The 17,845-nt window shown below is 38.8% G+C and overlaps 1 protein-coding gene across 1 annotated transcript in view; it reads left to right on the plus strand.

Moving 5' to 3' along the window:
- The first annotated feature begins 10,904 nt into the window (after positions 1–10,904).
- The window catches only part of LOC138813689 (uncharacterized), a 38,431-nt gene continuing 31,490 nt past the window's right edge, over positions 10,905–17,845 (plus strand). The window contains 2 exon segments of the mRNA XM_070002076.1: positions 10,905–11,852; positions 13,331–13,389. Of these exon segments, the coding sequence (XP_069858177.1) occupies positions 10,905–11,852; positions 13,331–13,389 (1,007 nt within the window).

Genomic DNA, 17,845 nt, shown 5'->3' on the forward strand with positions numbered 1-17,845 from the left:
GAATATGTGAGTTCAGGGATTTTGCATAGTATTTTATAGTATTTGCTATTTTTTTCTGTTAGGATTTCCGTGATCTTACACAACACTTTTTCCCTTAAATAAAGAAATGAATATAATGTACACACAGGATGGATTGATTTGTTGCAGTAAGATTGGATGGAGGAGAACCAAGGAGAAAGTAAATGGAATATAAAGGAAAAGTTCATGGAAAAATAAGTAGAAGAACAGAGATAAGAAAGGAACAAGGAAAATGTAGCCATATGAAAGATTTTTGTTTTTGTTACAATAATACTTTACTCATAAGAAGTAAGCTGGATTTGGCAGTTGAGTCATGGTTTACTTATCCTCTGTGTGTGCATGTGTGCATGCAACTGTGTTTATGTGTGTGTGTGTGTGTGTGTGTGTGTGTGTGTGTGTGTGTGTGGTAATAGGAATCAACTGCCATATGTTTTTAGCTGATTTTTTGTTGCTTTAAAATGTTTTACATATACTCTATCAAATATTGGGGATATCACATTCATGAATGAAAATAAAACAATGGAACCCTTTAGAATCATTGAAATTTTTAGAGGAAATAAAGTATAATGGATCTAAAGGCATTTAGAAAAAAGACCTTATGTACTCATAAAATTATCATAAAGATACCCATTTTAAATACACACATTAGTAAAAATTAAAAATAAATAAAAAATAAAATTTAAATTCAATCTACTTAGAGTTGGAATAATAAAATCTCTTTTGTGTATTTGGACCAAACTTCATTTTGTAATCAATTAAAATAAAGTCCACATAAGTCCAAAATTGATTTCGTATATCCCTTAAAAATAGAGGCTTCAAAAAAACTAATACCTAGGACTCAAAACCAAATTAAAGATCTGTAAAGACATCTACAAAGAACAAGACACTAGATAAGAAGGTGGAAAAAAAACCTTTCACTCACAGTTTGGCAGAATTAAATTTACAAATTAATTCCACTGAAAATTTCAGTGTATTTTTGTAAAAGTATAAAAATTAATACTAATCCAAAACCAATGGGAAAATCTGATTACCCTAGTTGAGTCTAAGAAGATTCTTCTATGAATACAGCATGGGAAAAATAATTTTGGGATGTCTTGCCTGGGTGGGGTGGCAGATATCTGTGATGCCAGCTCTGTAAGAGGTGGAGATTGAGGAAATGAGAGTTTCTGGACAATCCTATGTGAATATTATGCACAACATTAGTGCATTCTTATAATCACAGCTGTGATGGAAATGTAAAAAAGAATTGAAGTCCATTTGTTTGCATTGCTATGAAGTGAAAACTTATCTCAAAAATACTCAGAGCAAGAGGGATGTTGGTGACTTATGTCTGTAACACTTAGTATTCACCAATCTGAAATCTGAGCACTTCAGTTCAAAGCTAGCCTGGACAGGAAAGACATTGAGCAACTTATCTACAATTAACTACAAAAAAAGCTGGATATAGGGGTTTGGCTCAAAATGGCAAATTACTAACACTGACCAAAAACCTCAAGAACAGTGTGGAGGACCTGATTGCCCAGGAACAGCAACAAAGTAGAACAAAGACAAAAGAAAGCAAAACAAAAACCAAAACCTCCAAATTCACAGAGTGGAAGAGACATAGTGGGCTTGGGATGGAGTAATATTACCTTTTAGTATTCATTGTGGGAATCCTCTATTAAAATAGCCTTTCTCACACATGTCTTAAAGCAGAAGGGCTAAGAAAATGAGGGTAGGAAGGAAAGTAGCGTGGATTCAATCAATATCATCCTTTGAAATCCCAGACATGAACAAGTTTCAGCACAAACACATGAAGACTTTACCTTAGGAGAGAAACAATGAACACACCTATGTAAAGTTTGTTAGTAAAAGTAAGGTGAGAGGCCTCAAGTGGGCAGAACATTGGAGCAACTATATCTCTAAGCTTTCCTTTTAGCTTTGGGTAGAGCCACAGCTCAGTAGCTTCCAAGGAGGGAAATAATGGACAAGAGAAGATTAAATTGTGAATTGATGGTTGATTTGGGAGAAGGTAAAATCACAGTCTTGGTAAGAATTGTGTGAGGCTCCCAGACTAAGGGCTCAGACCCCTAATACTTTCATTGAAGATTGTATTGAGCTTCTATGCTGGAAAATAGGTGCTTAATAGACTCAATTCTATAGTGACGTATCTCAAAAGCAACCTACTAGGTTAAAATTGTCACTCACAAGAAATGGAATTAGAACTGTGACAAATAATCATAAATTTAAGTTAAACCCATTCAGCAAAGTAGTCAGTATGTCAGCAATCACCAGACTGAGAAAGACATCAGAGAAACCATCAAATTCCAAATAGTACCTAAGAAATATATCTTAAATACATAGGAATAAATGCAACCAAGGAAGTGAAAGAGATCTACAAAGAAAACCATAATTTTATGAAAATCAGAAGACATAGAAGGAAAAAAACCTCCATTGGGCATAGATTGGGAAAAGGACTAATGTGAAAATATTTGCATCACTCAAATTATATATACATATATTTATGTATTATATATATATATATATATATACACTCAAAGAAATCCTTATAAACATCCCAAAGTCACTTATCATAGAAATAGAAAATTCAATCCTAAAACTGATACAGAAAAACAGACCCCACTAAGCCAAAGAAATCTTGAGCATAAAGAGTAATACAGAAGATATTATGACACCATACTTCAAATTATACTACAGAGCCCTAGTACAAAGTCAGCATTGTACTTCCCCAAACAAAGAAGAACAAGAAGACCAACAGAACAAATCAGAAGGCCTCAAAATGAGTTTGACACAGGTGCCTACTGTGCACACACACACACACACACACACACACAGACACACACATTCAAGAGTTGTATCATTGCACAAAAGTCCAAAAACTGGATCAGTACATGTAGAATATTGAAAATAGGTCACTGTTTCTTTCAGTTTCAATTAATGCAACTTCAAAGTGGAGCAAAGAGTTTATTACACTTACTTGATGTTTGTTATATTAAATAACTGCAAAAGCCATCAGGAAGATGACAGAGGTGTAGGTAGGACCTATTTGAACTCTCTCCCAGAAACCAGTTTTCACACTTCAGGGAAAAATTCATTACTGGAAAATCACATCAATTGAGCCATCATAGTACAGAGATTCCTCCCAGTGAGGAAAAATTCAGGCAGTTTGCATGAGAAGACATACTTGAGTAAAAGATGTTGCCAGTGGCAGCTGCAGCAGGGCCAGACAAAGCTGGTAAAAAGGCGCCAGAGGCTGAGAGTGCTCATCTCTCCCTTCCTCTAGTGGGAGCTGGATAAATAGGAGTGGAAATCAACATTCTGCTGGCCACTGAGGATTGCAGATCAGTCTGAAAAGCCAAGGGAACCTATGAGCATCCCCAAAACGACATCTACTCCTTCCCACAGAAAGGGCTATGGAAGGTAATGCTCTCCTTACTGCAACCTGAGAAGAATGCCATATTTGAAACTGGCATAGATCCTGCCATAATGGCCAGCAGATAACTAAGGCTGAGAAACGATTGTGGCACCATTTTTCATCAGAGCAAATAAATTGGACCTGTGAGAATCAGCTCCACTCTGAGGAAGCCTTCCCCGGCCAGGAGAAAACTTCTCACAGGGTCAGGGCTGAACAACTCTGGTGACTCTAGAGAAGCAGCCCTCCTCCTCTGCAGGGAACTGCCAAACCTACAGCTTAACCAGCTACAGGAATTACAAAACCAAAAATCTGTAAAATCTCACTAAAAATCATCTAATAAAGGGGGAGGGGACAGACTATAAAAGCCCGTAGTGTCTCCAGTCTCCAGCTTGGGCCTAACAATGGGCTATCCATAAATGGGCTAGCCAAAAATGTGCTACCCCCATCAGATAAAGCCACTGATTCCAACCAACCCCAATCCCCAAACACTCAAGGTCACTCTCAGCAACAACCTACAGAAGCCAGCCACTTCCTCTCTGCATTGAATGAAAAGCAGATCTTGTGACCACTAAATTAGTCTTGAAAGAAGGTGACAAAGATCCCAGTCCTGTACATAGAACTTATTTATTCCCATTCAAACAATCTGATTTGGGGAACCAACTAAGCTGCAAGAAAAACTGACTACTGCAAGCAAACCAAATACACCATCAAGAAACTGAAAAGAGGACTCAGGAGAGACACAAGATCCCCCAAATAAATAGTATTTTTTATTCCTTATTATAATGTTTATATATATCTATATTTAATTTTTCTTGTTTTTAAACAATTTTCACTTTTTGTTTATTCATTTTCTTTTCTGTTTCTTGTGTTTTGTTTCTGATTTTGATTTTTTTGTGTTTTCTTTTTATACAAGCCCATTTGCTTTTTCTTCCTAATTGTTGTTCTGTTCATTCCTGAAAATACAGCCTATGGTGATTACTGGGCTTTCTCCACAACTGTGTCTGTACTTGATTCTGAATATAAGTTGATTACCCAATTCTCTACTGCACATTCTTAATATTTTTAACTTTAGTATTATTACTTCATATAATTAAACTTTATTTTTTATTTTTTTAAGTTGTTCCTTTTCTTTTTTCTCTTCTCTCTGTTTCTTTTTTCTTACTCTGAATGTAAGTCCTAATTTTCTTCCCTCTGTTCCATTTCTTCTCTACATGACTCTACTCTGATTTCTCCTGCTAATTCTTTTTATATTTCTCAATCTTTCCTCTAATTTCACCTCAAACCATTTTCCATTATTCCTGGTCCTTCACTCCTTCTTTGCTTTCTTTACTTTGTTGTTCCCCAGTTGTGAGACATAAGCTAAACTAAATCTGTAGCCAATAAGACTATACCAAAGTGGCTCATGTTGCTATCCTTTTGATCCAAATTATTTCTAATCTCATAACACACTTGTTCCTTGGTTAGAACTATATATAATACAAACTCTTAAAACTCAATAAATAGGGGAATACCTATCTATGATGGTGAACATGTAAAATCAGTGTAAATACATGGTCCAGGGTTGGATTTGTCTTAAAACTGTGCTCCATGTTGGTAATGGACCTACTTCCATATCAAATAAAGTGAGATAGAGTGAAAACAAGTATCCTCCAAAATCTATGCAACACAGGGCTCTGGGTTGCTGCTTGTCTTAAAATTGTGTCTTGGTGTGGAATTGAATGTACTTTTATTTCCTAAAAAGCACAGAGATAGTGCAAACACCTATCTTTGATTGTGAACTTCCAAACTCTGTGCAATAGAGGGCTCTGGTTTCAGGCTTCCCTTAATATTGTATTCTGCTGTGGAATAGAAATTTTCCATTCCAAAAGAGGAGAGACAGAGGGAAAATACCTAATTTTGAGTATGAACCTGGGAAGACTACTGAACTTAGGGGCACCAGATTGGTGCTTGTTTTTTTTTTTTTTTTTGCCAGTTGTGGGGCTTGAACTCTGGGCCTGTGTGTTGTCTCTGAACTCTTCATTTCAAGGCTAGTGCTCTACCAAGTGAGCCATAGCAGCATTTCTGGATTTCTGGTGGTTAATTGGAGATAAGTGTCTCACAGGCTTTCCTGCTCAGGTTGACTTTGAACCACGATCTTCAGATCTATGCCTACTGAGCAGCTAGGATTACAGGCATTAGCCACCAGTAGCTGGATGGTGCTTGTTTTAATATTGTGATCTGGGGTGGAAGTGGATATACTCTCATCTCCAAAAATGTAGAGATATAGTGAAAACTCCTATCTTTGTTTGTGAACCTCTAAAATCTTTGCAACCACAGGGTTCTGGGTGGTGTGTGTCTTAAACTTGTGTTCATTTCCAATAAAGGAGAGATACAGTGAAAACACTTATCTTTGATTGGGACCCTACACAGTCTGTGCAACCACAAGGCTCTGGTTTGAAACTTATCTCAGAATTGTGTTGTGGTATCGAATTGGTTATACTTTCATTCTCAAAAAAGGTGACATAGAATGAAAACACACATTTTTTGTTGTTAGCCTCCAAAGTATGCACAACTACATGGCTCTGCATTTATCCTTTGTGTTCTAGTGAGGTGAATTTTCTTTCATTCCCAAATGGGAAGAAAAAGCCATGGGAACACAAGAAAAATGGCAAGTCAATGAACCTCATTGCCCATTCAAGTCAAACAGGCAACAGAGAAGTTAAAGAAAAATCATGAGACTAGTTCTCAAAATGCTGTACAAACAATATTGCTGAATAAAAACATGCCGAATGAAAAGAGTGAAAGCTTGAATCAGGCTACTCATGAGCGTGAGAAGGCTAGAGGAATGCATGTAGTACACCAAAAGCTGGAAGAATTCCAACAGAAGGCAAGGGAGCCAAATGAAACTATAGCCACTCAACTAAGGGATTTGAGAATGAACACCGAAAACTAAATCTAGGAGGTGAAGAAGTCAATACACGTTCTTAAAGAAAGCTTCAAGAAAGAAATCCAAGATATCCCATTAGTGCATCAAAATCTATTATGCCTGATTAACATTGATTTTTCAGATGTCACAGTGTTCTCATAATACAAAACAACAGTATCCAAGATTCATTCAAAAAGGTCTGAAACCCTGACTGTCTTTCTAAGGAATAAAAACAGTTTCATAAGGGCACATTGCTTCCATGACATTGAGTCAAAGAAATAATTTCTCCCAACTTTGGAAAAGCCATCCATCATTCACTGAACTTCAGTTTGTGCAAATTTCATCAGATGGAAATAAATGGGTTATTTTAGTTTGGTAATTCCTTTTAGAAAATAGCATAACAATTAACAGAACACTTGACAACAGGAATAACTTGCTTGGTTTTAGTTATTCTAAACTGGTTAATGTATTTACATTCTTTGTAAAATGTTTTTTATTGTGAAAATACTGTACAGAGGGGTTACAGTTACCTGACCAAGGTAATGAGTACATTTTTCTTTTTTCTTTTTTCTTTTTTTTTTGGGGGGGGGGGGTCGGGTCATGGGGCCTGAACTCTGGACCTAGGCACTGTCCCTCAGCTCTTCAGCTCAAGGCTAGGGCTCCACCCCTTGAGCCACAGCGCCACTTCTGGCTTTTTTCTTTTTGCTTATGTGGTTTTGAAGAATCGAACCCAGGTCCTCAGGCATGCAAGGCAAGCACTCTACCACTGAGCCACCTTCCCAGCCCCAATGAGTACATTTCTTATCAAGCATTGTGCCTGCTCCTTTGTTTTTCTCCTACCATCCTTTCCCTCCCATCTCAGAGCCTCCTTTTTCAAAACTGGTTAATGTTATAATCAAATGTTGATGTCTAACTAATATATGGCATATCATCTGCGGTTAAAATAAGTGTTTCCGTATCTGTCTTACATAATTAAACTCATTTGTCTATCACTTTTACAATAACAATAAGAATGTGTAATAAATAAATAGAGAGGGGTGCAAGATGGCAATGGAACAGTAGGGAAACACCACAGTTCTCTACAACCAAATAGAGAGTTCAGGTTTTAATGCTCCCTTTCTTCAAAAGACCAACAACAACAAAAAGGTGATTATTCAGAGAGATACCAGAAGTGAAAAAAAGAAAAAGGAAAAACTCCAGAACTTACATAAAGACAGTAAAGTAGGAAGACCCTTCCCTCACCCCTTGCAGTCAGCAGGGCTCCATACAGAGTGGCAGGGCTCCACACCTGAAACCACAGAGCTACAAGTGTCCCAAGGCTCTGGGACGATTCCCAATAGCCAGTTCCAAACTGGATAATATAAGCAGAAAACTTGGAATGCAGAACCTGCATGAAGATCCCCTCCCCCCACAAGGCACAGTGCCTCCACCCAGGCCAAGATAAACAGCCTAGCCTAGCCCTGAGTGGCAGCCAGCAACAGCAGCAGCAGCAGTGGTTGTAGCAGTGACAGTGGTGACGAACCACCCCAGATGTGCAGTTCACAGTCTCTCCACATCGGCCTCCAGGAACAGCCAAGTCGAGACCAGGGAAGACCCAACAGCAGTAGCAGCAACAAACAAGCACAGGCTGTCAGTACCACACAGCATCTTTCTGCATTGGCTTTCATGGGCCTATCCTGGGGCAACCCCAGACTCTCTGCAGTGCACAGCACCTCCCTGCACTGGCCTGTATAAGCCTGAGCTGGCAGCAGCAGCCGAGGCAGGGCGGTGGAAGTGGCAGCAGCGAAGGACCCTAGACTCCCCAGACCTGTGCCTCTCTCCCTCAGCCTGTGAAAGCAACCCAACTCAGTTTGAGGCTATAGTAATTGTGCTGGTAGTTTCAAAAGTCTCCAGGCTTGTAGCACAGTGAGCCCCTTTCTGCACCGGCCCTTGTAAGAATTGGGCCCAGCCCGGGGCAACCCCAGACATGCTGCAGGACTCAGAGCCACCCTGCACTGGCATGCATAAGCCTGGGGAGGCAGCGCCAGACAAGGCAGAGCAGTGGCAGCAGCAGTGGCCAAGGACCCTAGCCTCCCCATCCCCGTGCCTCTCTCCTCTGGCCCAAGGAAGCAACACAACTCAATTTGGGGCTGCGGTAATTGTGGTTGTAGTAGCAAAAAACTCCAGACTTGGATTCAGAGGAAGATGGTGGAGGAGAAGCTGGAGGCTAAACAAGCTCATGCATAGAAAGCAGTTTTAGTGTTCCAGTGAATAGTCCTAGGCTAGAGAATCACACCACGTGTGCCATCACAGTACAAAGAGTTTGGCCAGAGTGGGAAAATCCAGGCAAGGAGCCAGATCTGAGCACTTGCCAGTAGTTGTGGCTGCGGAGGCAGCAATGGCAGCGACAGTGGCCATAGCTGCCATACCAACAGAGAGAGTGCAGGACAAAGGTGTCAGACATGGCAGGCGAGTGGATTCTACTCGCCACCAGCAAGAACTGAGAAGGAGCAACTATCTTCATCCTACAGATCACAGACCAGAGAAGACCCAGGAACCAAGACTCTCGCATTAGTAGAACCCTGACATCTTTACTCCTTCTCAGGGAGCAGAGGAGGGAAGGCTGCCCATTCCCTACCACCAGAAATCTCCAACTTTGATATGGACAAAGGCCCAGCTGAGCAGCTAGCTCCAACTCAGGCCTTGGAAAAAAACAAAAAAGTCATTTAGTAAGTCACAGGAGCCTGACCTGACCTGCCAGGCTCAGCTCCACCCTGGGGAAGTCACTCGGTCCAGGCAGAGGTAGCATCGCATCCAGAGGATTGCCTTTCTTTGCCACGGCTACTCCAGTGGAGTCTGCTTAGCATGGAACATCTGGTATCCGATCTGAGAATGGGGCTTCAAAGAGGCCTACCTCCTGGAAAGTCTGGCAATCCCCTGGGAAAGATGTGTTCCTGTTCCTGTTTCTCTTTTCTTCACTGCATAGGAGTGCCCATTATTCTTTTACTGTTCCTGCTGCTTGTTATACTTACTCATGCTCATTCTCATACTCATACCCATTCTCTTATTCAGGGCTCCTGAGAATATGACTAATCCACCAGATTTAAGTGCTACCCTGAAAACCCCTCTTATGGAGGCTATTAGACAAGTCATAAGTGAAAATAAAAGCATTGGGGGTTTTATGACTTCACTTCAGCAGTAGGAATTGTTTGTAAGAGATTTACAAGGAGCTGTAGGCACGGCTAGAGCAGAAAGAGTGTATGGCTATTGGAGACTTCCCTTTAATCCTGAAGCATGTACAATAGACCCATATGGATATCCCGTAGATAAGAAAGATGTAGAGGGATATTTAGACCAAAAACTAAATAAGATTCCTAAAAGATTTGTGGATGGAAGGTGGCAGTAGATTATTAGGGGATGCTGGTGGGATCCTGCCTTATCAAGAGGGCCTCCCCAGATCCATAGCCTTTTACAGGTGTGTATGATAAGGATGGCAACCGTTGGGTAAATTACTTAGGAGAAAAAACTTCCTATTACTCAGTAAACTTCCATTTACTGAGATACTTGCTAGATCTAGGCTTCCTTGGTGCTTACTATCAAAAAAGAACAAGGAAGATCTTATGAGACAGTTAAGGCCTCTATGGAGAAGAGTAAACGATATGTGAAAGGGTTACAGAGAAGACACTATAAGCCTGAATTTGATGTATGGCCAGATTTAGCTAAGTATACTGAATATCATGATTTTTGGCCACAAATTAGGGACCTTCTAAAGAATGGCAAAGAAGCACAATTGCTTAGAAAAGATTTGGAACGTATAAAGTACAAAACTAAGCAGAAGTAAAAATAAAATACTAGAGTTTATGCCTTTCTGTCTAACACCTTGCCCATATGCTCTGGTTAATGGTTAATAGGTGAGAAGCATCTCAAAACCGATTGTACTTTGCTATTCTTATGGGGTTGTTGAGGTAAAGCCTGAAACAAGTGCCTATTGTCATAGCTCATCATCCAAAAACAAGATCAGGCAACCAGCTGGTGACCACCCAAAGCCTTGCAACAAGATTGTGTAACCTTTTGCCCTTTCCCATGGAGACTTTTTTCTATAAAAGCTTGTCATCCTCTGCAATAAATCGCCCTCAGCATTCACTCCTCTTGTGTGTGAGTTGTCTGTTTGCCATCTCCCTACCTGTTCCAGTTACCCCCACTAGGTGTCCTCCGCCTTCCCGAAGAGCCGGTCTGCCGCAGGTGGCGCCCAACGTGGGGCTCGAAGGAGTCTCTTTGGCCAAGGAACCTTGGGAGGTAAATATCTTTCCTTCTCTCTTTTCTTTTCACCTGGAATAGTTAGTCTAATACTCATTGGGGTGCTGCAGGCCCCTCAGCTGCGGCTGAGAAAGATAAGGAGTGAATCATGGGGAGTTCATCTTCTAAGAATAAGGATATGTTTGTCTCTATTTTAAAACATATGCTAAAAGCACAAGGCATTAAAGCCTCCACAGCGCCAGTGGGAGAATTTTATGTTTTTGTGTTACAAACTAATCCTTGGTTCCCGGAGGAAGGAAGCCTTTCTCTACAAGATTGGAAAAGGGTAGGATGGGGGATGAAGGAGTTCTACCAAGCTCATGGCTCAGCAGCAGTCCCTATGACAGCTTTCTCCTTATTGACACAAATAAGAGATCTTATGAAGAAAAGACAGAATTTGAGTGGTTAGCAGAAGAAACATATTCTACAGCAGAGGAAACATTTGAATTGAAAGATACGGACCAGTGTCCTAACTATGGCACGACTAAAAGAGCCTCTAAAATGGGAATAGACAATGAGGAAAAACCACTTATAGCTTTAGACGGAGACTGGGATATTGATATTGAGAAAGTAAAAACGTCCGCACTTCCACCCACAGGTTTTCGAGCAGCCATGTTAGAAGCCAAAAAGCTCGGCCATACTGCTTTCACTTTCCCTATTATAGATTTGGACTATGGTGCTCTGCAATGGGAGCCCCTATCATTAAAATTATTAAAGGAACTACAAACAGCAGTAAAGACTGTGGGTCCTTCTGCCCCTTTTACTTTAACAATAATGGACTCCATAGCAAGCAATTGGCTGACTCCTTATGATTGGTCAAACTGCAAAATCTGTGTTTACCCCGGGACAGTACTGTGGAGGACAGAATATGAGGATCTAGTAAAAGGGGAAGTGCAGAGGCGATTATTCACCACTTCAGGCTTTAAGCCTACAGTCTCCATGTTAACTGGTCAGGAAGATTACGCAGGTATTAAAAAGCAGCTTAAGCTCCCAAAAGAGGCCTTGGAAACTATTACTAAACTCGCAGTTATGGCCTGGAGAAAGTTACCACCAGGGGAAGGAAGGACTACTGTTTTATCAGGAATTAAGCAACGGCCTGAGGAACCGTATGAGGAATTTATAGCCAGATTAGAGGAGGCTATTACTAGGATGCTCCCTCCTTCTGAGGGATCGCAAATAATTCTAAAACATTTAGCTTGGGAAAACGCTAACACTGTGTGTCAAGAGTTAATAAGACCAGTAAGAAATGGGAAAAAAAAATCATTTAAATAGGGATACAGGTGGACCCATTGCAACAATGAGATAGATTTACAAAATGTTATGTCAAAAAAGGAACTTTACAATTTTGGAGGGAGGGGGAGAGTTTGTGGGAGCTGGGAAGGGACGGGTAGGGAAACAAAGGAGGAGACAACAAAGTTTGATAAGAAATGTACTCATTATCTTGCCCATGTAATTGTAAGCCCTCTGTATGGTATTTTCACAATAAAAAAAGATTTTTTAAAAAAATTTGAATGACAATATTGGAATTATAAAGGGAAATGAACCTGAGAGTTTCCTTGTAAATATTCATCGTCATGAATGGAAATTAGAGAAGCTTCCTGCTCTATACCCTTCTCGGATTATATCTCAATGTATGTATGTATGTATGTATGTATGTATGTATGTATGTATGTATGTATGTATGTATCTATCTATCTATCTATCTATCTATCTATCTATCTATCTATTTATCTAGTAAAGATACCATACAGAGGGTTACATTTAGATGAGCAAGGTAATGAGTCCATTTCTTATTGAGCATTATCATTCCCTCCTTTGTTTTTTCCCTACCATACATTTCTTCCCCACCTCCAGACTCCTTCCTCCCCTCCTACCCCTGAAGTTGTAAAATTCATTTTCAACATAGTGTCTTTCTTGTACACTCTGGTTTTCAAGATTGATAGAGGACTTTAATGCCTTAGGTTGAATTTCCCTGAGACATCTTTGGAGGCTGTGGCCAAAATTTTGTTGAGAAGTTTTACATCAATGTTCATCAAAGCAATGGGTACAGTTCTCTTTTTTTGATGAGTCCCTGCCTGGTTTGGGCATGAGGGTTATGGTGGCATCAGAAAAAGAGGTTGGTAGTGTACTTTAAGTTTCTATTTCATTGAAGAATTGGAGGAGTATTGGTATGAGTTCTGCTTTGTTGGTCTTGTAGAATTCAGCTGTAAATCCATTTGGTCCTGGGTTTTTCTTGGTTGGGAGGTCTCTTATTGCTGTTTCTATTTTGATGCTTGATATGGGTCTGTTAAGTTGATTTAAATCATCTTGATTTAGTTTTTCCATGTCGATATTTGCTAGAAAATCATCCATGTCTTCTAGATTCTCATACTTATTAGCATAAATGTTTGAGAAGTATTCACTTCTAATGTTCGGTCTTGTTTTTTTCTGTGGTGATGTTTCCATTCTCATCTCTGAGTTTGTTTATCTGGGTGTGTTCTCTTTTTTTCATGATAAGATTTGCTAAGGGGCTGTCAATTTTTAAAATTTTTTTCAAAGAACACACTTTGTTTGGTTGATACTTTCTATGGTTTTTCGGTTCTAATTCATTTAAATCTGACTTAATTTTAATTATTTCTGTCTACTGGATTGGGGTTTAGGTTGTTGCTCTTTTTTCAAGGAGCTTCAGGTGTCTCATTAAATTGTTTGCTTCAGATGTCTCCAATCTGTTGATATAGGAACTCAGAGATATAAACTTGGCTGTGAGTAATGCCTTTGATATGTCCAAGAGGAGCAGGTAATTTTTGTTGAATATCATGAAATTCTTGTATTAATCTTTGTCTGTTCTCATCTGCTCATTCAGTTCCTGTGTTAATCTTTGATTAGCTTCCTCATGCTCACGGGATTCCTGTATTAATCTTTAGTTAGCCTCCTCATCCTCCTGCAATGCATGTATTAATCTTTAGTTAGTCTCCTTACTCTCATGCAATGCCTGTATTAATCTTTGGTTAGCCTCATCATGCTCACAAATTTACTGTGTTAATCCTAGTTTATCCACATCACACTCCCACTTTTCCTTATCGTGCTCACCTGTTTCCCTATCACACTCACACAGGACCCATTGCAGTCTTTCAATCTTTTCATTCAGCATGTTTACAGGTAGTGTTTGTAAAGGATTTTGTGAACTATCCTCTGGATTATCCATTAACCTCTTTGTCACCTGATTATTATGAATGGGAATTGATATACTTGGACTTTCCATTTTTCTTGTGTTTCTTCAGCTTGTTCTGCCCATTTCATATGAAAGAAAAACCAATTTTTCTCTAGAACACTATTTTTAGGCAAGCATCAACCATAACTGTGTAGTTGCCCAGATTGTTTGAAGCAGTCAAAATGAGTACATATACAATCTATTTCAACAGGTACAATCTAGTTCAACAACAAACAACTATAGATCAATGGACTAAAAATTTCAAAGAAGAATTCAGTAGAGCAGAAATTATTAGGCTTAGGGAGCATTGTGGGAAGAAAATAAGATTAGAAGAATGTGAGAAAGGAAAAGGAGAGAGGGAATTTAACCAAATTGTAAATTCAGAGAGAGGAAACAGAAGGAAAGGAGGAGAGAAACAAAGAAACAAGGAATAATGAAAAAATTTAAAAAAGGAAACATAAAAATTATATAAGTATAAAGAAAATATTGAGAGAAGAAAGATAGAAGGACAGGAGAGAGGTTAAAAATGAAAAATGAAAAAATGAAAAATTAAAAATTAAAAAATAAAACACTTACATTATATAAGTATAAAGGGATACTATTACTATTAAAAGAGTTAAGACTGAGTGTTTGTGAATTGAGTAATAAATTTTTAATTTAGGTATGCACATAATGAATGATAAAGTCTAATAATTGAAGATGGGTATATATCTGGGGATGAGCAGAACAGCAATTAAGTCACTCAAAAATAACCCCAAAAGACCAAAAGTGACAAGTGTAGAGTTTAAAAAAACAAACACACACACCAAAAATAAAAATGATGAAAAAATAATTTTTGAAAAAATTCTAAAAATTAGGTTGGAAAAAGAGTTCTTAGATTATTTTTTGGGGGAGAGGGGAGAAACTTACATCTCCCCTGTGTCCATAACCAGTCTCTTGGAGGAGTCTCTGGCTTGCTTGTGGTGTGTGGTTTTCCTGTGGCTTCATTTTTTGTACATTTTTAATGTAAAAATATTGTACAGAGGGATTACAGTTACATGAGCAAGGTAACGAGTATAATTCCTATCGGGCATTGTGGCCTCCTCCTTTGTTTTTTCCCTACAATCCTGTCCCTCCCACCTCCAAAATTATCTCCACCCGGCCCTCCCCTCCCCCCCCACCAAAGTTGTAAAGTTCATTTGCAATATAATGTCTTGTACATCTCATTGTTAAAATGGGTCAAACTGTATCCCTATTTACGCATTTTGTTTTTTCCCTTCTCCTCCCCAAATTAGAGAAATGTATGTACAAGATGCAGTGAAAACAGGGGTTATATAGTGGCAAAGGAACATACAAAGAAACAGAAAAATCACATGGTACATTAAAAATACATTAGAAAAAATAGCAAGCAAGAAAAAAATATTTGTGTCCCTATCTTGGTGTTTATTTCACATAACATTATCTTATATATCTCATATGGTCATATGTACATAGTTTTTCACCTTTTGTGCTTGTCCTAGACATGTACTAGTTATTGCAAATAAGGGAAACCATACCATCTATGTTTCTTTGGGTCTGGCTCACTTCACTTAATTCATTTACTGAGGGGCATCTGCATTGACTCCATATCTTAGCTATGGTAGATAATGCTTCAATAAACATAGTTGTGCTGGGAGCCTTAGTATGGCCTTGTTTGTTATCATTTGGGTATATGCCCAAACATGGTATGGCTGTATCATAGGGGAGCACTGTGTGGAGTCTTTTGAGGAACCTCCATAATGCTTTCGAAAGTGTTGGACAAGTTTACAGTCCCACCAACAATGCAGTAGAGTTCCCTTCTGTCCACATCCCCTCCAGCATCTGTTGTTAGTAGAGGTCTTGATTATAGCCATTCTAACCGGGATGAGTTGGTATCTCAATGTTGTTTTGATTTGCATTTTTTTATAGCTAGGGAGGTTGAGCATTTCTTCATGTGTCTATTGGCCATCCTTCTTTCCTCTTCAGAGAAGTTTCTCTTTAAGTCATTTATTAATCAAGCAGTTGTTTCTTTGAGGATTTGTTATTGGGGGATTTAATTTTTTGAGTTCTAAGTATATTTTAGATATGAGACCCTTGTCCATTGTATGGCGAACGAAGTTCTTCTACCAATCTATGGGCTTTCTATTGATCTTGCTCGCTACGGCCTTTGCTATACAGAAGCTCTGCAGCTTCATGCAATCCCATTTGTCCAAAGTTTCTTTGATTTATTGTGTTTCTGGGCCTCTATTAAGAAAATTTAGGCCTTAGCCAGGGTTTCTCCTGTTCCTTCCTATAATGTTTTCAGGTTGTCTGCTTTAACTTGGAGATCTGTGATCTATTTGGAGTTGATTCTGGTGCAGGGTGATATAAGGATTTAAATTTTCTTCTTCACAGGTGGTTTACCAATTTTGCAAGCGCCATCTATTGATGTTGATTTCTTTATTCTGTTCAATTTTTTACTTTCCTTGTCGAAGATTAGGTGGCTATATGTCTGTGAGTTCATTTCTGGGTCTTCAGTTCTATTCCATTGGTCCTCAGGTCTGTTCTTGTGACAGTATCAAGCTGTTTGGATTACTATGGCTTTGTAGTAGAGTTTGAAATTTGGTATATATATTCCTCCAGCACTATTCTTTCTGTTAAGGATTGTTTTTGCTATTCAGGTTCTTTTATTGTTCCACATGAATTTTTGGATTGCTTCTTCTAGTTCCTTGAAGAATGAGGTTGGAATATTGATAGTTATCACATTGAACGTGTAGATAGCCTTTGGAAGTAATGCCAGTGTCACAATGTTGATCCTTTGGATCCAGGATCATGGGAGGTTTTTCCATTTCCTGAGTTCTGCTTTGATTTCATTTTTCAGGTATTTAAAGTTTCCATCAGAAAGGTCCTTCACTTCTTTAAAGTAACTCCTATGTATTTTATGTTTTGTGAGGCTATTCCAAAGGAATTGCTTACCTGATTTCAGCCATGCTCTTCTCATTGTTGGCATACAGAAAAGCCATTTATTTTTGAGAGTTAATTTAGTACCCTGCTACTTTGCCAAAGTTTTGAGTCAGCTCAAGTAGTTTGGGAGTGTAGTCTATGCGATTCTTTAAATGCAAGGTCATGTCATCTGCATAGAGGGAGCGTTTTATTTCATCTTTCACTATTTGGATTCTCTTTCTGTTTACATCTTGTCTTATTGCTGTAGCTAGGCATTCTAATACTAAATTGGAGAGAAGTAGAGACAATGGACATCCTTCTCTTATTCCTGATTTTAAGGAAATGGCTTTCTTTTCACCATTAAGTCTAATGCTGGCTATAAGTTTGTCATATACAGCTTTTATTATATTGAGGAATGTTCCATGTGTTCCTAGTTTTTACAGAGCTTTATTTTAAAGGGGTGTTGGATTTTGTCAAATATTTTTCTCCATCTATTGAGATAATCACATGCTTCTTATCATTGCTCCTGTTGATATGATGAATTATATTAATTAAAACTGCTTTCTATGTGAGAGCTTAATTAGCCACCAGCTTCTCCTCTTTCATCTTTCTCCGGACTCTGCTGGCATCTTTATGGTGTTGAAAACATGAGTTGTCATTTGGAAAAAGAGGATATTCGTCTGGATATGGTGTGTTTGAAATCAACACTCTAAGTAATAGTCCCTTATAACTTTACTTGGCAAGTCAAACACAACCACTTTTTTCTGGCCATTTCACCATTCACAAGAGATGCTATCATCTTATGCAATCCAGTTGCATCATCCCAAATGACTTACATGCAAATACTTCCTTGATAGAGACTTTGGACAAATTATAACTAAGGTAACTCCATATCTGGGGCCTCACTATCTGTGGTCTTGGATGAAATCATAGCACCTGCAGTGAAAAAGGCAAATCTGAAAATATGTTTTCTAACTTGTGATTTTCTTCTTGATGTAGGGCTACTAATGCATAGCCACTTGGAACAGTCTTATACATTACTTCTGAGGACTCAGAGAGACTTTAATTAGAGGTGAGCTATAGTGTAGATTTCTGTCAATAAAGACACATATGCACATATACA

The sequence above is a fragment of the Dipodomys merriami genome, unplaced genomic scaffold, assembly GCF_024711535.1.
Source record: "Dipodomys merriami isolate MVZ:Mamm:240054 unplaced genomic scaffold, mDipMer1.0.p SCAF_6, whole genome shotgun sequence".
Classification (NCBI taxonomy): domain Eukaryota; kingdom Metazoa; phylum Chordata; class Mammalia; order Rodentia; family Heteromyidae; genus Dipodomys; species Dipodomys merriami.